A 26969-nucleotide genomic window follows, 5' to 3' on the forward strand; every position below is an offset into this window, starting at 1 on the left:
ACTGAAGAGTAACTGAATGATTATGAAGGCAAAGATCATTCATCAAACAATTTTCACTTATGATCTTCCCTACTCCTCTAATTCTCCTTCTAAAATCACCTCCAGTATGGCTTCTTAGGTTCTTCCTAATAAAGCAAACATTACTTTTTCTCATTTATTCAAATTACTTAAAAAATTAGGCAATGATTATTCAATAACTATATACACTTAAAACAGCTTATAGCTGACTGGTTCAAGCAGGGAGTCCTGAACGATGAAGAATCATTATAGGTAGTCAAAGTAATTTTGACAAAAGTATATAATATAAAGCATGATTTTTGTAATTTCATACCTTTAGTACACCTTATTCTCATAACAGCTTCAAACCCAATTTTTCTTGTGAGATACCGTTTCAGGTCTTTCTGTAACTTTTCTGCTTGTGAAGGATTGTGAGTATAGTGGAAAGATGGGTAATAATAGATGCACCCTGCAGAATACTTGGACATGCAAGCTTTAGAGAGAAATATAAAAAATATTAGCTACAGAGACAATGATATCCTATAATAATATCCAGGAATATCTTACTTGCCCAACAATAGTACAGATTTTTATATCATGAAAAAAATCTAAGTCTTAAGGAAGAAGCCTAGGCTGTCAAAGTAAGAAAATACAAATCTGCGAAAACACAAATATTTGTAAAATATCTGGATAGGGTTTATTGTTGAGCAGAAGGGCAAAGGAATTAGATTTTAAAAACAAATAGTAATAGCATTTTAGATTTGTACAGTGCTGTACAGTTACTGGTAATTTTCATAGATATCATCTATCTAATTCACATGCTTTTTATCCCCAAATATTGAGAACCCTTACTAAAGAGTTTAGATTTGACTATATGCTAAAAATGTTTATGTAAACAGATGAACGTGGAATCTCCTTACCTAGAGAAGCAAGATCAGAATACTGTGAACTTAAGAGGAACAGATCCACTGCAGTCTGCTGCCCTGAGCAATCTAAAGCCAGTTTCTTATAAAAATCCGTTGCAGGGCCAAGATGCTGTACAACCTAAGTCAACAGGCCATAAAGAAAGAGCTGGAAGCCTTGTGCTATGCACACATTTCTACATCTCTTACAGTAATGAAGATGATACTTTGTCCTCCTATCAAACTAAGTAAGTTTTTGAAACATCTAGGTAGTTGGCGTAGATCCTACAAGACTAATTGTTAACATTTATAAAGCACTAATAAAGGACTGTTCGAGAGGTTTTAAATAAATTAAAGTTACCTACATTTTACAGGTGAGGAAACTGAGGCAAACAATGATTAAGTAACAACCAATTACACGTTTACTGAGTGGCGGACGCTGGAATATAAAACTGAGAAGTCTGGCTCTGGCTCAGAGTGAGTGCTGTTAACCATTACTATGTACTGTTAACATGACAATGTGACGGAATCAAAGACTGATGAAGGTTTTTCCTAGTGGCATGAGGACACTTGAGCTGAGAAGGTGGCACTGGTGAAGAGTTAAAAATGCAAGAGTCAGACTCCAATTCTTAACTCCTATGCTACACTGCGTAACAAAATATTTCAATCCTCTTAATTATAATGTATGATTACTATATTAGAGTTTACTCAGATATGAAGAAATATGTATATCAGAACAGGTATTTAAGCTTCTGAGTCCCAGGAAATAAAGAGTATTTCTAAAAGTTAAATGAGATAAATAAAACAAAACTGCACTGGAGACTTCAGTAACACATAACACCTTCCTCTGTTCAAAACCCCTCAGTATTCTATGATGGATTGCAATAGATCAATGAACTGAATGCTAGCTGTACTTGATGAGTTTAAAAAATACACTTGCCCTAATTTATTTTAAAATTAGATTTTTTTTCTGAAAAACAACTTAAAAAATGCAGTTTCTGGGATGCCTGGGGGGGCTCAGTTGGTTAAGTGCCCAACTCTTGATCTCAGAATTGTGAGTTCAAAACTTGCTTTGGTCTCCACATTGGGCATGAAGCCTACTTAAAACAAAAACAAAAAACCTTCCTAATAGTACAGTTTCTATAATAAGTAAAATATGGCACTATTTTTCTCTAGCAAATTGATGAAGAATAAAAAAACAGTAAAAATAATGGCTAGAAGATTTGAGAGTCCTTAAGGATGTAGTTGATTAAAAAAAAAGAAAGAAAGAAAGAAAGAAAGAAAGAAAAAGAAAAAAAGAAAAGAAAAACTCCAAGCAACTAAAACACTTTAATAACTTAAGTTTGACCCAATAATTTCGCTTCTAGGAATTTTTCCTAAGGAAAAACTAAATATGTGGCTAAATGTTTATGGCATTACTAAAACTGTTTAGTTCAGACTCACAATTAGTTGTAATAGTATTCCCTTGAGGTCACATAAAACTTATACACAGCACAAAAATGATTATTCTAGCTCATTTATTATTTGAAACAAGGGATTAAAATATTCTGACCAAATCTTCACGTAAAACCCAAGTAATATTCAGTCTCATAGTTTTTGTTTTTTGTTTTTCTTTAATAGAGAAAATACTGGAGACAACTGTTCAGTAGCTAGGAGGCAACTAATTAAATGGAGTACTTTCATATTTACTAAAAGATATTCTTTATTTTTGAAAGTGTATTTATGTTTTTTAGTAATCTTTACCTTCAAAGTGGGGCTTGAACTCACGACCCTGAGATCAAGAGTTGCATGTTCTTCTGACTGAGCCAGCCAGGTGCCTCTAAAAAATATTTTTTAAAGATAATTTTCAGGGGCACCTGGGTGGCTCAGTTGTAAGCTTCTGACTTCAGCTCAGGTCATTATCTCAAGGTTCGTGAGTTTGAGCCCCGTGTCGGGCTCTGTGCTGACAGCTCAGAGCCTGGAGCCTGCTTTGGATTCTGTGTCCCCCTCTCTTTCCGCACCACTCTTGCTTGTGCTCTCTCTCTCTCTCAAAAATAAATAACATTAAAAAAAAATTAAGACAATTTTCGGGACCTCAGAAAATGCTCACAATGTACTCTTCAATGAAAAAAAGTCAGTTAAAACATATACTATATACGTATGATGCCTGATTATGCATATTTGTATGTGTTTATATAAACATTATTATCTTTTTTTTTTTTTTTTTTAAAGATTTTAAGTAATCCCTACACCCAACATGGGACTCAAACTCAAGACCCCAAGATCAGGAGTTACATGTTCTTCAACCAAGCCAGTGAGGCACCCCTAAATGCTATTATCTTGATAGTAAAGATTATTGATGGTTTATTCTTGTTATACAATGGTTTGTATTATCTTTATAATTAAAATGTTTATGGGAGCGCCTGGGTGGCTCAGTCGGTTAAGTGTCCGACTTCAGCCTAGGTCATGATCTCGCCGTTCCTGAGTTCGAACCCCACATCGGGCTCTGTGCTGTTAGCTCAGAGCCTGGAGCCTGTTTCAGATTCTGTTTCTCCCGTTCTCTCTCTGCCCCTTCCCCACTGACACTCTGTCTCTCTCAAAATAAACATTAAAAAAATTTTTTTAAATGTTTATTAGTATGAACATGTTAAATTGTAATATCTCAGATTTAGTATTATCAGTTGTATAAGAGAAAAGAGAACTGCAGCCAGAAAATCAAGTCACACCTTCACCATTAGTTACTTAACCTTTGGCAAATTTAATCTATTTTCCTCATCTGTAAAATGAAAGGATTAGAGTAAGTTATTTTTAAATTTCTATGACTTGCAAAGAAAGTAATACAAAGAACGCAAAATGATACATTTTCTCCCCAGATTTTTACTATCAATGAAGTAAAAAAGCAGAATAATGAACAAATAATTACACGGGCTATGGAGGTACAAAACAAAATCTTAAACATGACAGAGAAACCAAATCTAAAATACCTTTGTGCTTGATCTCTGATTAGGATCTTCTCTGGACTGCAGAAGTCCTGCACCCAAGGAAGGTAACTGTGTCTGAAATACAGACACACGGCCACCTGTTGGAGACATTAATTTAAAGGCAGCCTGAAGCGCAGGACCAAGGGCACTGTGTGTTTCTCTTGTATTGGTGAACATATTTGGTAATGCATTCAATAAGTCTTTTATAAGCTGGGAAAACAAAGATTAAAAGTTGAATTACTCAGAGGGCAAGGCAATTTTCTTCTTTAAAACATTCTGGAGTATAATATATACCACTGTATCTTAGGGGATATAAACTGAGGGGTCAGTAAGTATGCTACCTACATTGTCTATGCAATATTAATATACTAAGTAAACAAATGTTAAAGATTTTAGTAAACAGTTAAAATAACAGAAATATTTTCATACTTTAAGAGAAAAGTCAATCTCACCTCTTTACTTTCATACAGATTCACAAGTAAGCTATCCGGTGTAGGTAGAAAAACATCTAAAGGGAAAACATATATTTCAATCAATAGATAAATCAAGTCAAAAGAATATCATAAATTTAAAAATCTTAGTTTTTAACAGGCCGTATATATAATGGGAACCATGATACTGTTTTATTAAATATATATTACACATATGTGTGTGCACACATAAGTACACACACATAGAAAACTTAGAATGAAATATGTTCCAGAAAACAAACTATATCTATCTAGAGAGAGAGAAGAGAGGAAAGAGAGGAGAGAGAAGAGAGAAGACAGAGAGGGAGAGGGAGAGGGAGAAGGACAGAGAGAGAGAGAGAGAAAGCATGAATTGGGGAGTGGGGCAGAGGGAGAGAGAAAGAATCTAAACAGGCTCCATGCTCAGCACAAAGCCTGATATGGGGCTGGATCCCACAACCCTGGAATCATGACCTGAGCCAAAATCAAGAGATGGACACTCAACCAACTGAGCCACCCAGGCACCTCGCCGGCAAACTGTTTTTAAAGTATCGAAGTGCACCAAATTATCCTTACAGCACTATGACAGGATGTACTGTCAAATACAGTAGCCTCAATTCCAAAATCTATAGTCACAAAGACTTCTATTCACTGCTTACCATCTATATCAGACACAATCAACATTTGAGGTTGTGATAATCCTTCTTGTAAATTGTAGAAATGAATAGTGCTATCGAAGGTCATGAACCCTATTCTTGTTCGTGAATCTCCAGGAAGCCTAAGGATAAAAATGATAATTTTAAATTCAAAGTGTTTAGTAACATATTTTATTAAAAAAAAAATAATGAAATAGTAAACAAAGTCTAAGAATAATTACACATGCTTTTTCATAGAGGAAAGTTATTCCTCTCTAAACCAACATACATCAGAAGAGAACAAAGATGAAACATCCCATTTTCAGATGAAACCAACATGTTTAGAGCTAATGGTCAAGAAAACTGAACCATGTTCAAATAATAAACCAAAACTAAAAATGAAATGATTAAAAAAATCAAAGATTTCTTACTAACTTTCCTCTAGCACACACTCCTTTAACTAAACATTTACTCATATTTTCAGTTCCAATGCTACAAAAAGAGTGTATGTAGCTCAAACTGTTTAAGGGCAGATGACAAATGAGTACTTTCCAAGAAAAGACAATGTAATTAATGTAAACCAGATTTTATTTTTTAATTCTATTTTATTTATTTATTTATTTATTTTTGTATTTATTTAGTTTTGAGAAACAGTGAGACAAAGCGTGAGCGGGGGAGGGGCAGAGACAGGAGGAGACACAGAATCTGAAGCAGACTCCAGGCTTTGAGAAAGCGGTCAGCACAGAGCCTGATGCGGGGCTCGAACCCATGAACTGTGAGATCATGACCTGAGCTGAAGTCGGACGCTCAACCAACTGAGCCACCCAGGCGCCCCTGTAAATCATATTTTAATGTGGAAATTTTTAAATAAAAATCACATTTAAGAACATCAAGACATTTTATCTATTATCAGTCCTTTAAAAGTTTTCTGCAAGAACTCAGTATTCAAGAGTCAATGCCATGGCAAAAAAAAGAATAAATGACCATTTCTTTGCCCATCAGGTTCTCCTTATTGATAAAATGGATGCTTCATCTTACAAAAATATTTTTTAAGTACCACTATGTTAAATGCTGTTATATAATTTATTATTTTAGCAATGCTTTTAAAATATTTTTGAATATCACAGGATGCCAAAACAGTGTACATCAAAAACAAGAAACATTATTACTGTTATGCATGATTGATCAGGCCAGTCAGATAGTCTGCAAAGTTAAAGAAAATTTCAGAAAACAATGCACCAAGTTATGTGGGTGTTTAGCTTACCAATACTGGTCAAGATTTATGATGTTTCTACAGATGATTCTTTACTCCTCTGAAATTTCTAAGGTCATGGAGTGTTAGGGCTGTTTGTTACCGATTAGAATGGAGACTCCCTATCTACTCTACTCCAAGCTCAAAATTCAGAGTTGAGATGCAATTGCTCCATATCAAATGGCTTTTTCTCCAAGTTATATCCATAGCCCTTTCCAAAAACATATTATCTTCTTTTTTTACTTTCCTATTTTCTGCTTAATAAAAAAAAAAATGTATGTGTGTGTGTGTGTGTGTGTGTGTGTGTGTGTGTGTGTGTATGTGTGTGTATATATATATTTGTATGTTATGTTTTAAATAATTTGCCATTCCCAATTTTATCCTTTTGGTTTGGCATGGTCTATTTAACTCACAAATAGTCATGCACTGGACAGGCTCCTGTTTCTAGGGTCATATCCTCATACTTTTTCAGCAAGCTGACTCTTCAGCTTTAAACCTATTTCTTTGCAGTCTTCCATTGCTACTCACTGCTGAAACTACACCCGAATTAATAAGTACTTGTGCCTAAAAACAGGGCAAATGCTTCAATCAAGGATGAAATTATGGAAACTCTAAGTTACTAAAAGAAACTAAAAGCAAATCATTTAAAGTTTCTGGGTGTTTTTATCTCAACGTTATCCACTAGTCATAGGCCCAGATCAGTGATATGTAGACTATGGTAACAGAGCAAGGATTCTCAGACTTAAATGGAAGGTGGGAGAGAACCTTCTGAAATCACCAGGAGTACTTCTGACGAAGTATTTATATATAACCACCCCTACTCCTCTACACATGGCAAGAACCAATGCAGGTGTGAGCTACTCTTACTAATAACCTTAAGTCATATAGCCTGTAGGTTTGGGGAGTAAAAAAAGAAATGTACAAACTACTTTGTTTTCCAGAGATTTGGAAGGTCCATTTTTGAAGCTAGTTGAGGGTCTCCTTCATGACCAATACTAGGCAGGATTTAGAGTCAATATCCTATACCCTGTTTCTAATTGCACGATATAGCTCATTTCTAATGTGTCAAAATGAAGAGCTCAGTTTCTGGCTTCCTGAAATATTCAGCACAAAATCAATTCCTTCTTCCCTTTTATCTGGCTCATTTTCTCATTAGGACATTTGAAACTCATGAAAAACTCCTTGCTCAGGCAAAAATTACAGCTAGATTTCTCTCATCTGGATCCTTGATATCCTGGTCAGTGTTCAGATCTGTCAAGTCAGAGGAACAGTTAGATGAGATCTAAATTCCTTAGCAAGTATTAAACATTTACAATTTTATGATTTGGACACCAAGTCATAAATCATAATAATTGAAGTAGCAGGATCCTTGGTCTGAGGTGGACAAGAAGTACTGTGCAGTGATAGATAAATGAAGTCAAACTGTAATAAAAACGAACCCCATAAATTGCTAATAAACTTCACATTTATATATATTTGTACACACAAAAACACATTATGAGTAAAAACATTTCTTACTTGTCTAGATTTTCTAACAACGACTGGCACAAAATTGTCAAATATCCAGCTTCCACTGCATTATGAGATACATCTAAAACAAATAAGTAAACTGCAGGTTGAGGAGGACGAAGCTGAAAGGAATAAAAATAATGTAATTTATTTAGTAGGCACAGTTTATTCTTTTCATACCACTGTTACCACTGGCTATTTACTGATGACACAGAAAAATACACACATAGGATCGATATTTTATAAGATCTAATGTGCTAAAGAAAATGACATTCCTTTAACTTTTTTTCTTATAAAGTTGGTTATGGATTAAGCATAATAAGGTAGTTGTTACACAGTAATAGTTAAATAAGCTAAAGGTCTTCCTGATAGAGTGCTGACAGAGCTATCTTTCAAAGAAAAATTAACCTTATTTACTATTTAATGCGAACCTCTATATCCCTTCCCTACTCCAAAAAACATTGTTTTTTATATTTAGTTTTTAGAATCTTACAACTGATAGTAGTAGCCATTAGTACTAGCTGTTGGGTCACCTGGTGGTGGCTAAATCACAAGTATTAAGTGCTAAGTGTAAAGAAAGTGCTTGTGATGGTATTCTAAGTATGTTCAGTCATTATCTGGTAGAGATATATACTGAAGTATTTATAGGTTAAATGACATGATGCTGGGATCAGCATTTAGTAAACTCCAGGGTGGGTGAGGGGAGGGAACACTGGGGTGGACTGGGTTTAGATGAAATGTATTTAGCAAAATGTTGCTAACTGTTGAAGCTTGGTGATAGGTAAATAATGGCTCACTATACTATTATTTCTTTTTTGTAGTAGGCTTGAAAAATTACTGCTATAGAAAGTTAAAAGGATATATAACATCTTTTTTTTTTCTTAATAAGCCAACCAAAGATCATATGGCAAAAATTAAAGATTAACTTCTTGCTTCACCACTTCAATTAGATTGAGATCCTAAGGAGCCATAACAGAGTTGGGAATGTAAGTTGTAAAGAAGGCAAGAAGTTCAGAGTGAAAGTGCCCAAAAGTAAAAGTTAATATATGGAAACAGACAAGGAAATAGTAGTTAAGTGGGGAGATACTAAACTGGACACAAAGGACCATAAAAATCACAAAAATAAAGAGAGAGATGGGTTGAACAGCAGGAATTTGATACACATTAACTGTCCCTGTTCACCTTTCCCCACTAGCAACACCTTACATTTTTGCAGGCGACAAAGATTAGTAATGAGGATACTGAAGAAATGTAGGTTATTATAAATGCATTTAAAATGAATAGATATGATAAAGAGGAGAACTTTGGCTAAGAATTCATTTTTGTAAATAGAAAAGAAGAATGAGATCTTAAAGGACTAGTATAATTAAAGAACAAGTAGAATTTTGTGATGAACTGGAGAGAGAAAAATTAAAGTGAGGTCGATATCCATTTATCTTGATATCTGTACTGGGTGAACCAGTAAGATGGTGATATCTTTAGGAGCCGGAAAACTGCAGTTTTTGGCAAAAACATGAGTTTTTCTGTTTGAAGGTCTTAAATATTAAATGGCAAAAGGATATTTATATTCATTCCATGACAGTAATCAAATCAAAATGACAACAAATTATAAATGTAAGTGCTTATCACAAAACATTACTAATGTTTCTTAGTGACATAACTGCATTCTTTTAGGACATCAAGTAACCTTTATGAAAAGTTTTCTATTTGTTAAGTATAAACTTTCAGTATTATTGTAAAAAATTAATACTGGGGACAATACAAAATTTTGCAAGAATTTACCTCACAGAAAATTATAAATGACCAATACAGTTATATCCTATGGCTAATTTTTACACTGAGTAGTTACCATGTAATCTGAAGAAGCAATGAATTCCACAGTTGAATTCTGAACTTCTGGTCGTTTATGAGGCTCTCCATAAGATCGAGTTAGGGGGTTATACATAAATTCTTCAGGAACTAGGTAACAAACAGAAATCCAGTACAAAGTTAGTAGTATGTTTTGTAACTAAACACGCATGTACATACCAAGAAATAAACACCTTCGTCAATATCTGTATCAAGTTTCAACAGTTCTGTGAACATCTAGTGGTAAAAACACTCCTTAAAAAATAATATCAAGATAAAATAAACACATAGTGAAATCAAGTGAGGAAACCAGGACACGGGCAACCCTGTTTCCCAGGCTTGTGTCCTATTTATTATATCACATGACATGAAAAGAAATCAGACAGAAACACAAATTTGAAAGCAATTATACTACAAGGACCTAAAAAATGATTAAAGGGAAACCAGACAGACACGCTGCTAGGCACGTGTCTACACATACTGGTAAAAATGTATGCTTGCTTAAATGGACCAATTATATTTGGTAATGTGGAAACCGAAGATAATCTTAACTTGGCAGGATCAAGCACAGTTAGTCTACATAACCTTCACTGCTTGTTCTGTGAATATTTTTTTACTTGGCCTCACTGTCACTCTGCTTATTATCAATCATCCCCGGGCCAGCCAAGATGAAGTGTCCCTAGCCTACATTTTCTCCATTAAAAGGGGCCTGAAAGTTGTTGAAGCAATGAGGAAAGAGACCAGATAATGACAAAATTGTCAAAATGTTAAAAATAATATTAAACACACTTATTTTAAGAATCTGAAACTCACCATCATTAACTCTATAGCACAAATTGCATTTCCATCTACGTTGATCAATGAAGGATACAAAAGGGTTGATATATGTTCGACACGACCGGCACCTCACGATGGTGTTTGATGTTATCACTGGTAATTGCTAGGAAGTAAAATAAAGACGCTGTAGCAGAAAAATCACCACAGGGGAAAACGGAACGCATACTGCTCTGCTCCACATACACAACAGAAACCATAACTGAGTTTTGGAATTGATGCCTTTTAATAAAATCCAGTGATGTGCTGAGCAACACAAGCAGCTGTCAAGTTTTCTCCCCCTTCGTCACAAACTGTAAAATAACACCAAAACATTTTATTACCAAATATAATAAAAGTTATCGGCTCATAAGAAAAGCCTGGTTGGCCAAGAAAATAACTCAGAGCTCATCAGGTAGACTCAAGAAATATCAGTGAGAAAGAAAAATGTACCACATAAAAATGTCTTTGTCTTTGTTGCCCGACAGCACCTGGTACTAGACCATCAGGCACTGCTCACCAGCTAGCCACACAGTTCTGATGGGAACCGAGGCCACAAAAACACAAACACGATGTGCTTTTTAAAAAAAAAATACAGGGGCGCCTGGGTGGCTCAGTCGGTTAAGTGGCCGACTTCGGCTCAGGTCATGATCTCACGGCCTGTGAGTTCGAGCCCCGCGTCGGGCTCTGTGCTGACAGCTCAGAGCCCAGAGCCTGTTTCAGATCTGTGTCTCCCTCTCTCTGACCCTCCCCTGTTCATGCTCTGTCTCTCCCTGTCTCAAAAATAAATAAAATGTTAAAAAAAAATTAAAAAAAAAATACACGAGAGGCACCTGGGTGGCTCAGTTGGTTAAGAGTCCAACTTCGGCTCAGGTCATGATCTCATGGTTTGTGAGTTCGAGCCCTGCACTGGGTTCCATGCAGACAGCTCAGAGCCTGGAGCCTGCTTCTATCTCCCTCACTTTCTGCCCTCCCCTGCTTGTGCTCTCCCTCTCTCTCTCTCAAAAATAAACATTAACAACAACAACAAAAAAATACATGAACAAAATGTGTGTGTGTGTGTGACAGTTTTAGATAATCAAAGGCAGAAGTTCTACCTAGTTTTGAACGAGTTATTTTTTAAGAGAATGAGAATGTTTCGGTGCTAAACTTATCAAAAAAGAGACCACTGAAATGCTGGTAATTTTAGTGATCTTTTTAAAAGTGTTGAGGGGGCAAAGATTATAAATTATGATATATAAAAATAAACTTATAAGGGCACCTGGGTAGCTCACTCGGTTAAGTGTCCAACTTTAGCTCAGGTCATGATCTCATGGTTTGTGAGTTTGAACCCTACATCGGGCTCTGTGCTGACACTGTGGAGCCTACTTGGGATTCTCTCTCCCTCTCTCTCTGCCCCTCCCTCACTTGCCCTTTCTCCCCCCCCCCTCAAAATAAATACATAAACTTAAAAGTCAGCATGAAAAATATTCAAAAATAAACTTATAAATCTCTTTTGGACTCCTTTAAAAAAAAGGGAAAAGGGAAGAAAGGGCTTGGGAAGGGAACTTTATATTTAAGAACTTTAGAAAATATGAAAAAACACTAAAACTCCAAATATTATTCAATTAATTGAATTAATCCCTGATAACATTTTAGTATATTTCCTTCTCGCTTTTTTCCATCTATACATAAATATTTATATCTTTGTATTTAATTTCTTTAACATATACAGTTTTTATTACACAAGTAATGACAAAACACTTCACGAAAAAATCGGGAAGCACAATTAACTGAAAATGAGAAAACAAAGAATTACCCAGGATTCTACAGCCCAGAGGAAACCACTGTTGCCAATTTAGTGTATACACTTCCAGAAAATATCATATATGGCATCTGTGTTTAGACAAAAATTCTCACTTATGTATGTAGGAAATTAACTATCTTGGTTTAGAGATAATGGCTGAAATAGTATTATAGGTGATGATACAGTATTTACTGAATGAGTAAATTCAAGGTATTTATTGCATATCATAATTGTTTTATTTTCTATTCACTCTGTTCCTTTCTATACATCCTAGTATGAAAGTTAGTTCCATAAGAAACCTTACTGACCTTTATAACCTCAGCATCTGGCACAATAGGTAGTTAATAAACACTTTTTTTTTTGATAAATGAGGGCAAAAGAAACTCAGCAGCAGTAAGGATAGAAAACCACAGCAGTAAAAAAATGTGAGGGGGAAATAGAACTTACAAAGTATAAATAAAATATATCTGGATAAACTTTATGAAGTTTAGAATTTTAGTTTAAAGACAACATATTTGCATAAAATAGCAGAAATATATGTAAAAATCCAGCAAGCTCAGCATTAAACCAACAGACTGTGGAAACATAAACAAGTAATGTTTTAATTCAATAGACTTGAAGCATTTGGACGTATTATTACAAAGGTTATTTGTTCACTACAGTTAGGAACATCATATAGTTTTCCTCCCTAACTGGACATTACTGTTGGTATAACCTTTATGTTTAATAGAGCTCCCAAAGGTTATCTGCAATGGTCTTTCCAATTTCCAAAAGTACTAGACTTTCAAAATCCAGCTCAGACCTCGTCAGTCACAAAAAACCTCTGCTACTGCACCTAGAGAAAATCACTTCCCATCCTGTACTCAGTGCCTAAGTACCTCACAGAATTTGGTTAGTTACGTATTGGTTACCCTATACCATCGTTTATTTGTTTTTACATCTTTGTCCCCTGTTACATATAAATTTCTTAGGAGCAAAGTCAATGACTTAGTTATCTCTGTATTTATCGGTGCTTAGAGCCTGAGAGCAGGGACTTTAAAAAACAATGTCTGCTGAGTTGAATTTGACAAAAATGATTATTTCTAACTTAAAAAATGAAAGAAGATGAAAAACAATCTCCCAGAAAATATACAATCCAAACACCCTGCACACAAACATACATCAGTATCCACAAATATTTTGAAATATGTCACTTTACCGTCAGGTCTCTGAAAGGATGTAACAGCAATCCTAAAGGAAGCTTAGCTTTATTCAGTAAAGCCTGGGTCTGTGGAATATTTGTCAAAGTACACCGAAATGAACTGCAAAAAACAGAGGCAACACGGACTATATTAGCTATCAGAGAAAAAAACATACTGAAGTAGACAGCTGTAGATAATTAACATTCAAGGGTACAGATGAAAATTATCTGAGAATGTTCTAGAACTAGAACTAGAAAGGTCCGTGTTACTCTAAGCAGGCATATTTGCAATATATGTCAAAAGACCTAAATCAAGGACTCAACATTTTCATGGTGGAAACGTTTAACACATTTGGGAAAAAACATTATGACCAAGAACGTGAATCGGAGGGAGTAGAAAACACAAGTGAACAGGTATACCCCCGCATCTTTAGTAATGCTGTTTCTGCTTTCCTGCCCATTTTCCACCTGTTGAAACTCTCTTACTATGAGACTCCTCAAAATTATCGTTTCTTCTGAAGCCACCCTTCCTTCTGCTAACAAGTCAGAAGAAATGACGTCTTCCTGTGCTTTGAGATCAGTTTATGCTTCTATGTATTACTCTGCCTTGCCTTAGGGTTGTGTGCTTTGTCTGTCTTTTCTCCTTGAGATCAGAGATCATTTTGTCCTGTGTGACCCTAGCACTATTCCTCTCTTAGAAAAAGTGCTTATAGCTCATTAAGTTAGAAGTCAAGGTCAGTAGACACAGAATCAATAAAGGAGCAATCAAAGAGATAAGAAGCAAGAAGTACGGGACACCAGAAAAGAAATTTTAAGAAGAGCAGTTGACAGTATATAGAGATATCCAGATACGCACAGACTTCAGGCTGGTGGTGTTCCATGAACGCACTAAGGTGGTCCCTGCTTCAGGACTTCTGTGTTTACTGTTCATGCAGCTTGGCACACTTGGTTTGTTCTCATACTTCATTCAGATCTCTGCTCAAATGTTAACTCCTTGAGAAAAACCTATCCCGACTCCTCAATTAAAAACAGCCAACCTCTACCCTTACTACTCTCTACCTCATAGTAATATTCTGACATTACGTTACACTCATGATCCCTAACTTATGAAGGTTAACTTACGATTTTTTGACTGTTCATAGTATGTCTTCCCTAATAGCATAAAGGTTGCATATGATTAGGAACTCTGCTTACTGCTTCATTCCTAGCACCTAAAACCAGTGCCTGGCCCTTAATTTAGAAGGCATTTGATAAATATTTATTGAATAAATGATTTATCGTTTTATGTAGGCACAATTATTATTCCTGTTTTACAGCTGACAACACTGAAAATTTGAGAAGTTAAGAAATTTGCACAGTCTTGGGGCACCTGAGTGGCTCAGTCGGTTAAGCATCCAACTTTGGCTCAGGTCATGATCTCACGGTTCGTGAATTTGAGCCCCGCGTCGGGCTCGCTGCTGTCAGTGCAGAGCCCACTTCAGATCCTCTGTCCCCCTCTCTCTTTGCCCCTCCCCCACTTGCCCCCTCTCAAAAATGAGTATTAAAAAAAAATGTGCAGAGCCTTACAGCTATTTATCAGTGGAACCATGGTAAGAACCTGTGTCTGTCCAGCTCTAAAGTCTACACTCCTAATTACTCTGCATTGCTATTTTGATAACAGAGATTTTCACAGAAAACACACACACCATCCCCTGAACCTGTGGAATCTCTTCATACATATACATAGACCACATTCACCTACTTAGGGGATGCCTAATCTTCTATAATACAAGGCCAAAATCCACATACTTACGACCTGATAGCAACTTATATTCACAGGAATAGGCAGCTGTTTTTATCCTAGAATCAGTGATTATACATTTTTATGACAATGATCTTGATGCTGCCTTAGGCACCGATGGGGGATTGGTGGCAGTGGGTAGGAGAAGAGGGGGAATCTTCGGAGCGGCTCTATTTTCTGTTTCCTGTATTGGAATTCTCTACAAAATTTTGGTTGAAAAAAAGAGAAGCTTACGGTTTTTTAAAAAAGGTAGAACATCACTGCCTTAATAAAGGAAAATGCTGGCTGTAAAAAAGAACACTAATTCTAATGCAAGGAAGAAGACAACATTTTTCTGTGAATCAGAGTTTACTTTATGAAGGACAGATTTCAGGAGCAGAAGGATGTTTTCTAAAAAGCATCTAGGTTTTATCCTAGATAAATATCCTATTCTTAGGAGGAAGAAGTACTGAAAGCAAACAAGAACAGAACTCGTAGTTTTGAAGGTACTGTAATGTGAGTGACAGAGCTCACCTACCCAGAGGACACACCAGGGCTTGGTGGCCACCAGATGCAAACTGTCAGTGAAACTTCTCCATGAGGTGAGAAAAACTCAAAAAAGGAAATCTTAAGCCTGGGGATAATGGTCTTTGCATTCTATGCTGAGTAGGCAAGGAAAACTCAGAGATAAACCATTTACCTAAACCTGTTCTTGGGATTATATATGTGAAGTCTGCATCCTTTTCAAGCAAAGATTGAAGGGTATACATTTTTAAAGATTCCACCTTATTTTAAGAGACATCAGAAGTTACTCCTGGTGAAAAGTAAGGAAAAAGAAATTTAAGAAAAATATAGTTAAATCTGGGTTCCTGAAACCCTTCACTCAAATAGAAAAAAAATTCCCTCACATTAGGTGACAGAGAATAGGACTGGAGACAGAGATGGAGGCATGAACAGGACCTAAACTGAATTTTACCTAAACTGAACAGGACCTAGAACTTCTATACAAACTAAAATACAAAAGTCTGGATTAACAAAACTTCCAGTCAAGGAATTAATATCCTATCACTTTTACTAGTTTTGAAACTCAAACAACATTTCTGACAAAGTGTATTACTTACTAAAGATCATAAAAATAAATACTTACTCTGGGCTACAGTTTAATTTTTTGAGGTCTAAATTCAAGTTAGGTACAGGAGCCCAAACAGGAGTCATGGGTAAAATATTCCTCTCCTGGGTGAGGTTTACAGGTCTCAGACTTTCTGGTTGTGGAGAACTTTGAAGACTCAGTCCTCCCAGACTGGAGGACAGCTGGTTCATACCAGGATACTGCTAAAAACACAATTCAAAACAAAACAAACAAAACAACAATAAAATCAAATTGAATACAATGTATTCTATTACAGGATTTTAACATTCAGAGTAAATGAGAAAATATAAGAATTTAATAAACATAAACAAAGGGGAGGCAGTGTGCCTGGGTGGCTCAGTTGGTTAAGCGTCTCACTCCTGATTTCCGCCCAGGTCATGATCTCATGGGTTCATGAGTTTGAGCCCTGTGTCAGGTTCTGTGCTGACATCGTGGAAGCTGCTTAGGATTCTCTCTCTCCCTTTCTCTGCCCCTCCCCTGTTCCTGCTTCTCTCTCTCTCTCTCTCTCTCTCAAAATAAACATTAAAAAATATTAAGCCTGGCTTGGTAACAGAATGATTTAAAAGGGTAGCTCAATTTAAAGCATTCTTGAAAAAAACCTCAAAACAAAATACTGAAAAAACAGTATTAGTATTAGTACAGTTACTGTGCTAATTACTAGTTACAGTTACTGTAGCTAACAGTTAGTACAGTTACAGTATTAGTACAGTTAAACCTCATAACAAAATTCTCAGCAACAATGTTTTTCAACATTAAAAATCTGGTTTCTGTGTATACAGAAAGGCATAATGAATACATACATGCTTACGTTTGCAAGGTTTTTCAATGATCAATTTTTAGAATAATGAGTTGATGCCATAAAAATGTACAATGCTGTTTTGCTTTGCTGATTTTTTCTGTTACCTTTGTTATATTTAGTATTATTATGAATGCATGGCTTTCTATCAACTCCAAGTGACTGAATTACAGTTATTATTTATTTTAATGGTCAAACTACCCAATTTTTTGCCAGTGAAAAAAAGATAGATTATTTAATACATGATAGTGAACTCAGAGCTAACTATTTATAGAGGTGGGGAGGGGGATGAGATTTATTGTTTACAGTATGAGCCAAAATAAAACCTTAAATAGATTAAAGATGCAAAATTGAAACAACCAAAGAACTAAAACAATTTATAGCTGGAATATTTCCTAACCTGAAGGCTGAAAAGATCTTCAATAGGACTATTTAAAATTTAGACATTCCTTCAATGTCAAAAAAAACCCCACTAAAATTAAATACAAATGTCGAGCTAGAAGGAAAAATTACAATGTGTATTAGACAAAAGGTTATTATACTTACTATAGATAGCTTTCACAAACCAGAAGACCTAAATAATGGTGAAATAATATGAACTGGAATTTCAGTAAAGAAACATAAATGACTAATAGTTATAAAAAAATCTTTGCTTATAAAAAATAATTCTTGGTGGACTTTGTAATACAGAAGAATGGGCAGTCAAATACACTTTTACTGCCTACTGGATATCTACACTTAAATGTCTATCAGGCATTTTAACTTAACATGGCCAACTCGATTCTCACTCCTAGACCTGCTGTCTCTCTTCATCATCAAAGTAAAAGCACTACCCTATACCCAGTTGCTCTGCCAAAAACCTAAGTTATCCTTGCTGTCTTCCTTTCTTTCACTTATCATAATCAGTTCATCAATAAGTCAACTTTTATCCATCCACAATTCATTACCTCTACTGATACCACCTTAGAACAAAGCATAGTCCTACATTTCTGTGATTGTGGCAAAGCTTCCATTTGTCTCTGTTTCCATTTTTGTCTTTTCAAATACTTCCATCCATAATCTGTTCTTCACACAGTAGCCAAAATGATTCTCTAAATTACGTAAATCGGATATCACTTCATTACAAAAAATCTCCACTGTCTCCCCTCTGTACTTGGGATAAAATCCAAGCTTCCGATGATAGTCCTTCCCTAGCTCTCTGATCTTATTCCTATTGCTAACTGAGTTCCAGCCATACTGAGACTTTATTCTTGCGACACATCACAGTTGCTCCTGCCTTAAGTCTTTGCATGTATGCTTCCTCAGCCTGAAATGCTCTACCCCCAGATTTTTCCATGCCTGGCTTTTGTCATTAAAATGGTATTTCAAACAGAATTTCTACAGTGAGGGATTTCCTGACTATCTATCCTATATCCCCAACCCTAGCAATTTCTTCAACTTGTCTTACTTCACAGCACTTGTGACTATTTGAAATTATCTCATTAATTTATTGATTTACTTATTTACTGTCCCAGGGAACCTACCCCTCCCAACAAATTTCTGACAGCAAGAACTTTGTTTTGTTTACTTAGCTCCTCTTGTATCCTCAGTGCCTAAAGTAGTGCTGTCACACAGTAGGAACTCAGTAAGTTTTTATTGAATGCATAAGTGGAAATTTTAAAGTCTTATAAAATTAGGTGCTTTGATTCAGTAATTCCACCTGAAGAAATTTCATCTAAGAAAACGAGACAGATGCATTAAGGTGTGTGCGCATATAAAAGTTGACTTTAACAATTATGCCCAACAATAGCAAATTGGTTGATTATAAAACACTATGCAGCTACCAGAGGAAGGATATATAGAAAGGTTTTGTCTTTTGCTATGAAAAGAACAAAAAGTTTCTAAAACAATATCCCTACTTATCAACTTCTTTTGTTTGTTTAAAAAAGCCATTAGATGTCCAGTTTCTTTACTAGCTTTTCCCCCAAAATGCATAGCAAGAAACTTGGAAAGACAGACTCCAAGTGTTTTTGTTTACATCTTGATAGTGCGAATATTGTTTGGTATTTATTTTCCTCTTTGTGCTTATCTGCACTTTTCTACACTTGATCATGTCTTTTTTTTTCAGGGGGGAGGTTAAAAAAAAAGTGCTAAATACATTATTTCCATTAGCCAAGATATGGAAACAGTCCAAGTGTCCATGGGTGCTAAGTGAAATAAGTCATTCAGAGAAAGACAAATACCATATGACTTCACTCATATGTGGAATTTAAGAAACAAAACAAATGAGCAAAGGGGGAAAAATAAGAGAGAAAGGCAAACCAAAAAACAGATTCTTAACTATAGAGAACAAACTGATGGTTATTAGAGGGGATGAGGGTGAGGGGGATGCATGAAATAGGTGATGGGGATTAAGGAGTGCACTTGTGATTAAAACAGAAACTTAAAAAAAATAAAATAAAAAAAGCTTTTGACTAAAAAAAAAAAAGCACTATATAACATTACATCTGGTTTTTCATATATTCATTAAAATACTTATCTAATTCTTATTTTCATTTTCAAACATATTTCAGGGCTGAAAACAAATTTTAATTTTTTTTTCTTCCTCAAAGGCCAACTACTGAGGTTTCCCATTTCTTAATAAGGGTCATCTCAAATTAATGAATGCAAAAAAAAAAAACCCTTAAAAATTTAGAACCCTACCACTGGCTAATACTAAGTACAACATTTAACGGCATTTCAATTTCATTATAAAGGGTTGCTTAAAGCTAAAGTAAGATATTCTTATCCTGGGGCGCCTGGGTGGCTCAGTGGGTTGAGCATCCGACTTCGGCTCAGATCATGATCTCGCGGTCTGTGGGTTTGAGCCCCGCGTCGGGCTCTGTGCTGACAGCTCAGAGCCTGGAGCCTGTTTCAGATTCTGTGTCTCCCTCTTTCTCTGACCCTCCCCTGTTCATGCTCTCTCTTTGTCTCAAAAATAAATAAATGCTAAAAAAAAAAAAAAAAAAAAAAAAAAAAAAAGATATTCTTATCCTAAGTAGGACTTCAATTTTTTTTTTTTTTTTTTACCGTTTATTCATCTTTTTGAAAGACAGAGAGTGAGAGGGGGAGGGGCAGAGAGAGGGAGATACAGAATCCGAAGCAAGCTCCAGGCTCTGAATTGACCGCACAGAGCCCGACGCAGGGCTTGAACTCACAAACTGTGAGATCGTAACTTGAGCCAAAGTCGGACGCTTAACCGACTGAGCCACCCAGGCGCCCCCTAAATAGGACTTTAAAAATAAATGGCTTCTTTTAAAATTAGCTTGATAATGTTAATCTTAGATTAAAATGTATAATCTTTTTTTAGCAGATAGGTAAGAATTTAAATGTACGTCCTAACTGTGCATTTAAATCATTACTGTTCATTGGCCCAGAAACACTGGGTCCGAAAACCTATTTTAAATTCACATTAAACAAAATTAAATTGCTGCCTTGTATTCTTCCTTAGATTCATATATCAAATCTGACTTTGGTTTTCTGCACAAGTCCCTACCAGTTAAAGAGAGAAAAAAAAATGCTTAATTCTGAACTGCAAAGACTTGTATTCTCAGGACTAAGCCTGGTCTTAGATGATTTCGCTTATCTGAGTCTCAATTTCTTCACTTAAATAATGAAAGGAAGGTAATTACTACAAAAAAGTCAAAATTCCAAGTGTTCACAAGAATGTGCAGTAACTGGAACTCTCATAAACTGCTAATGGGAGGTATAAATTGGAACATCTGCTTTGGAAAACTGTTTGGCATTAACTGTTGAACGTTTGGGTACTCCATGACCCAGCAATTTCACTCCTAGATACATACATTTGTGTAAAAGACATGAATGGAAATATTCACAACAGCACTATTCATGATAGCCCCAAACTGGAAATTTACCCTGATGCCCATCAACAATAGAACAAATACATAAACAAGTATATTCACAAAACAGAGTGCTGTACAACGAGAACAATGAGAATGCACAAGGAGAACAAGCACACAGAAAGCAAAATGTTGAGCCAAAGACTCACAGCAAGAGTATACACAGTTATGATACTACTCATATTAAGAACAAAAGGAGGCAAAACTAATGTGTAGTATTAGAAGTCAAGACAGTTGCCAACTCTAGTTCGAGGGTTAGTGACTAGAAAAGGCATGAGAAAGGACTCTGGCTGTTGGTTACGTGTGTTCAATTTGTTGAAATGTATCAAACTGTATGATGTTGATTTATATACCTGTACATAAATGTAATATAGATTATAGTTCAATAAAAAGTTTTAAAAAATTAAAGGTAGGAATGAATGATTTCTAACAGTATAAAGTCTAAAGCTTTGGCTTTGTGATGCTCATTTCCCCCATGATTTAATAATCCAAGTTACTTTTTTATTTTTTATTTAAAATGTTTATTTATTTTTGAGAGAGAGCATGTGTGTGCATGTGGAGAGGGGCAGAGACGGAGAGAGAGACAGAATCTCAAGCAGGCTCCGTACTGTCAGTGCAGAGCCTGACGCAGAGCTTGACACAGGGACCCCACAAACTGTGAGATCATGACCTGAGCTGAAATCAAGTCGGATGCCCAACCTGAGCCACCCAAGTTACTTTTTAGTCTGCCTCTGTCCCCTTCATTCAAACTCCTGTGATCCTTGCACTGGAACTAGAGTATAAAAAGGACTGGGGTCACAGAATAGAATGAAGTTATTTTTAAAAATCTAGTATAATAAATATTAATTTTCACTTTTATTCCAAGGACAATCTCTTAACTTCCAAAATAACCTCCTAAATAAAATGGGAAAAGAATACTGTCCATTCTCTATGTCAAGGGTCAGCAAACTTTTTCTGTAGAGAGTCAGGTAGTAAACATTTAAAAACTTTAAGAGATGCGTATCTCTTTGGCAACTATTCAACTCTACCACTGTGGTGCAAAATTGTCATAGATAATACATAAAAGAATGATTGTGGCTCTATTCCAATAAAGTTTATTTGCAGAAATGGGCAGGAGGCCAGATTTGGTCAAAGAACCTTTTCCTTTGTCACTGTGGAATACCACTACAATTTTTTTTTCTGTGCCTAAAACTTCCTCTAAGAACCAGATCCTTTCTTTGAACTTGGTTTTCGTCTCATTAAAATGTAGAAACACATTATATATTATGACCCCCAAAAGCAATCTGTCTAAAGCACAAGAGTCAGAAAATAATGATTTAAAAAGTGTTTCATATGACATTAGAGTCATAAAGAAACTCTAACAGAACAGAAGGCAGAAAAATGTGTACCAACTAACCACATTTCTTTAGTGCCTCTCCCAGTATCTTTATTCCTTTTGTGCCTTAATGCTAAGATTAAATTCCAGAAACATGATTGTCCTATTTCCTCTATTTTTTTAAATTTTGGTTTTTGAGAGAGAGAGAGAGAGAGAGAGGGAGGGAGAGAGGCAGGGGCAGGGGGACAAGGGAGGGGGAGGGGGAGGATGTGGAGGGAGGGAGGGAGGGAGGGAATCTTAGGCAGGCTCCATGCTCAGCAAGGAGCCAATACGCAGGGCTTGGTCCCGTGACCCTGGGATCATGGCCCGAGCTGAAATCAAGAGTTGGATGCTCAACCGACAGAGCCACCCAGGTGCCCCTCCCTCTAATTTTTATTCTTAGTGGACCATAAGATGAAATTTCTCTAAGATTAGTCTACTAGCAGTTTTTTCATTATAAGTAGAATGCTTTTGCCATTTCAGTTGTTACCTTATATTTTACTTTCTTAATAAATATAAATGTAAGATACTTACTATTCTGTATTATTAAATTGATTTGGCATTTAAGAGGTGTCTCCAAAAAAAGGTCGTATCAGAATGGGTCACAGCAGTACTTAATAATAAACATAACTACTGATTAGCATTTATGTATATGGAGGCTGTCACCAGTTATGTGTCATGTTATGAAGATTTTTTTTTTTAATGTTTATTTTTGAGATAGAGAGGGAGCATGAGCAGGGGAGGGGCAGAGAGAGAGGGAGACACACAATCCAAATCCAAAGCCGGCTTCAGGCTCTGAGATATCAGCACAGAGCCCTTTGTGAGGCTTGAACCCACAAATCGCAAGATCATGACCTGAACTATGTAGAACACTTAATCGACTGAGACACCCAGGCAGCCCAAGATTTCTTTAATCTAAGAATTGGAACCAAACTTCCAAATCACATTTATACCATGTCATTTTTTTTTTTTTTTTTTGAGGAAAAAGCCAGCTTGGTAATACAGAATTTTAAAAACTTAACACTTACTTTATTATAAAATCATTACCAGCACATTGCAAGACTCTAAAAAATGGAAGTACCACGAGGGCCAGAAAAATCATAGCTAATATCCTGATCCAGATATAATCTCTTTAAAAATCTGGTATTTATATTTCCTTTTATCTCTATCTATGTACACACAAACACAAACACACAAACAAAACTAGAACCAAATTCTATGTATATTTGATCTAGGCTTATCAGTATTTGCACCTATTATCCATCTGAATCACCAGGTATTTGTTAGAATTGGTAAGTTTCATGATTTTAGAAATGCAATGTCTTTTTTTAAAATGTTTGTTTATTTTGAGAGAGAGAGAGAGAGAGAGAGAGAGAGAAAGAGAATCCGAAGCAGGCTCTGAGCTGTCAGTGCAAAACCCAACATGAAACTCAATCCCATGAACTGTGAGATCATGACCTGAGCTGAAATCAGGACTCAGATGCTTAACTGACTCAGCCAACTATGCACCCCAGAAATGCAAAGTCAAGTTTATACATACTTGAGCATACTGCTGGAATCCAGAATACACTGGGCTACTGGGAGGTACTCCAGAATTAAGTGGTGCTGTAGCATTCTGATAACCAGGCTGAAGAGTTGGATAGCCATACCCAAATGGCTTAGCCATTTTTGAAGGCTGAGGAGCAGTAGGAGCTGAAGCTGGAGCAGGGTCAGGTTCAGGAGCAGGATCAGGAGCAGGACTGCTTGCTGATGAAGAAAGCATATCTAACAGAGGGAAAAACATTATGTTAGCACTGCAAATCAGGATTCTATAAAGACTTGGCTCCTGGGCAAGCTATAATCTTTGGCATTTCCCTTTTTTAAACTTAAAAACAATTTTTTTTAATGTTTTTATTTATTTTTGAGAGAGAGAGAGACAGAGCGTGAGTGGGGGAGGGGCAGAGAGAGAGAGCGGGAAACACAGAATCTGAAGCAGGCTCCAGGCTCTGAGCTGTCAGCACAGAGCCTGATGCGGGGCTTGAACTTGTGAACTGCGAGATCATGACTGGAGCCAAAGTCGGATGCTTAACTGAATGAGCCATCCAGGCACCCACCCAACCCCTGCCTTTTTAAACTTTTTATTTTGAGAAATTGCAAATATCCACAGAAATAGAACAGAATTATGAACCCTATACCTCTTCACTCAGCTTTAATAGCTGCCAGTGGTTTGCTAATCTTATTTCATGTGTTCTCATCCTGGTTTTTTTTTTTTTTTTTGCATTCATTAGAAAAGTGGTTTTTTTTTTAAATTTTTTTTTTTTAACGTTTATTTTTGAGACAGAGAGAGACAGAGCATGAACGGGGGAGGGTCAGAGAGAGAGGGAGACACAGAATCTGAAACAGGCTCCAGGCTCTGAGCCGTCAGCACAGAGCCCGACGCAGGGTTCGGACCCACGGACCGAGAGATCATGACCTGAGCCGAAGTCGGACGCTTAACCGACTGAGCCACCCAGGCGCCCCAGAAAAGTGTTTTTTAAAATTAGTTTCAAGTATACAATATAGTGTTTACACCCTATCTTTTTTTTTTTTTTTACAGAAGTATTCAGAAGAAAACCCCGTATTTCCTATCATTTCACTGACAAATACTTCAGTTGGTATTTCTAACAGGTATGACCTTCATATTTATACAAATATAAAATATACTATATATCATATAAAATATATAAATGTACTATACTATAAATGAATACATTATGATACAATCATTTTTACTTTTATTCTCTCAGCAGGAATTGGGGCTAAGAAGCAGAAAAAAGAACAAAGCAATAAAAAGGGTATCAACCACTCTTTTATTTGACCCTGCCATTATTTAAAAAGTCCATGGAAAGGGTAGATATTTCCATAATCCCTTAGAAGTCTGTATTATTTGCAGAAGCAAACTGTACAAGTATGAAAGACAATGTACAGAATAGTGTCCAGCTCCTAAAACAATGTTTGGTATATAATAGATGCCAAATAAAATTTAGTGAATAAATGTTCTTCTATTTAAATTCAAAACAAAAACTAAAATTTGAGTCACACTGAGAAAAAACTGCAGAAAATTTAATCATCAAAGACAAAAATAACAAGAAACCCTAAAAATTACTCTACTACACATACCATTATTAACATGCTGCTATACGGTTAGTCTTATTTTAAAGTAAAATCTATATAGTATACATGAATTTTACTCTATTTTTTCCTATAAAAATTACATTCTTCACCAGCAACCAGACTCTGCAAAAAATATGCTCTTAAAATCATGTGATTTAATAATATTTTTTCTTTGAAGATTCTTGAAGACTCTTATCTTTCTACTGACAATATCTCTTGGCTCGCATTTTGAAGATATGTTCCTAAATATTCTTCTATCGTCTTGCGCTAATGAGGCAAGGGCTGGCTTACTGGCTTTCTGGTAACCTCCCAGATTTCTTAATAGAACAAGAGCATTTATGTAGTGTCATGTCCTGCTTATCCTTCCTCACAGGGAATATAAGTAGAACGGTCTCTTAACATGGTAACAGTCATCAGCCTCAGAAATAAAAAACTGGATTCCTAAACATGGAGGTCTAAGACTTCTCCTCTTCTTTAGGAAAGGGAGGAGTTAAAACTACATATTTCTATAGTACTAAGATCTATCCTAGTATCTGACATATAGTATTTTCAATACATTTTCTTACAAATGTTCACATCTTTAATTTTGGTGCAGTATAAACAGCTAGAAAACTTGCCCAAGTTCACCCACTTAGTGTCAAAGCACAGTTCATAATAAGATTAAGACTGGTTAATAAAAGGGGTGCCTGGGTGGCTCAGTCAGTGGCTCAGCCAGTGGCTCAGTCAGTCCTGAGTGGCTCAGAGATCAGGTCATGATCTCACGGTTTGTAGGATCAAGCCGTGAGTCAAGCTCTGTGCTGACAGTACGGAGCCTGCTTGGGATTCTGTCTCACCTTTCTCTCTGCCTCTCCCCGCATTTGCACGCGCTCTCTCTCGCAATAAACATTAAAATTAAAAAAAAAAAAAAAATTGTTGAGGAAATGAATATAGACAGACAAAGCACAGTCAAACTCCAAGGCCATGACCTTTTATTAAACCACATTTGGCATTTCATAATCAGGTTAATTTTTTTAGGTTAATTTGAAGCTTATAAAATATTATATAGTTACTCATCTTAAAAATTTTTTTAAATAGAAAGTTAAAAAAAATTCCAGTATAGTTAACATACAGTGTTATATTAGTTTCAAGTATACAATATAGTGATCCTACATATAGTATTTGCCTTATAGTGAGCAAATTTACTCTTTTAAAATATTTTGATAATGGTGAATGTTTTTGGAATGGTCCATAATTTCTTAGACACATGTGCATGCCTAGGGAAAAAAAAAATCCCTACTCACAAAAGACCGAGTAGCTTACTGGAGTATTCTTGAAATACTAAAAAGGAACTCTATATTAAGCTGAGAAGATGAAAGTTTTCTACCAATCTGTAGGATAGTGATAGCAAGATAGTATGTTAAGTCCAGCGTGCTCCAACTTAAATTAAGCTCCATCTTGGATTATTACCAAAGTGGTAAGAAGTAAAGAAAAGAGCAAAATTACTTGTCCTGTTAGTCCTAATGTTTCAAATCATTAGAAAAAGTGAGAAAGAGAGAAGGCAGATGTGATGTAAGAGACAGACAGAAAAGG

At 35.9% G+C, this 26969-nt stretch overlaps 1 protein-coding gene and 1 long non-coding RNA gene across 5 annotated transcripts in view; one reads left to right on the forward strand and one right to left on the reverse strand.

Annotated features, from left to right (window-relative positions):
• Positions 1-26969, reverse strand: part of SEC24B (SEC24 homolog B, COPII coat complex component) — a 99533-nt gene that overhangs the window by 13508 nt on the left and 59056 nt on the right. For 2 of the 4 annotated variants that reach the window (XM_019417268.2, XM_019417256.2), the window contains 11 exons: positions 23809-24032; positions 16238-16419; positions 13350-13452; positions 10366-10492; positions 9554-9663; positions 7714-7826; positions 4968-5086; positions 4312-4367; positions 3863-4069; positions 918-1041; positions 332-490 (listed from right to left, as the gene is read on the reverse strand). In XM_019417268.2, the coding sequence (XP_019272813.2) occupies positions 332-490; positions 918-1041; positions 3863-4069; positions 4312-4367; positions 4968-5086; positions 7714-7826; positions 9554-9663; positions 10366-10492; positions 13350-13452; positions 16238-16419; positions 23809-24032 (1524 nt within the window). Of the gene's footprint in view, positions 1-331; positions 491-917; positions 1042-3862; positions 4070-4311; positions 4368-4967; positions 5087-7713; positions 7827-9553; positions 9664-10365; positions 10493-13349; positions 13453-16237; positions 16423-23808; positions 24033-26969 lie in introns of all 4 variants that reach the window. The other 2 variants (XM_019417262.2, XM_019417243.2) reach the window with 1 other exon arrangement.
• LOC128776572 (uncharacterized) lies at positions 1040-25275 on the forward strand. Its single transcript, XR_008421720.1, has 3 exons — positions 1040-1147; positions 24844-24914; positions 25037-25275. It is a non-coding gene; the product is annotated as an uncharacterized LOC128776572 (long non-coding RNA).

This window comes from Panthera pardus, unplaced genomic scaffold (genome assembly GCF_024362965.1).
Source record: "Panthera pardus isolate Hobbes unplaced genomic scaffold, ASM2436296v1 HiC_scaffold_13, whole genome shotgun sequence".
Lineage (NCBI taxonomy): Eukaryota > Metazoa > Chordata > Mammalia > Carnivora > Felidae > Panthera > Panthera pardus.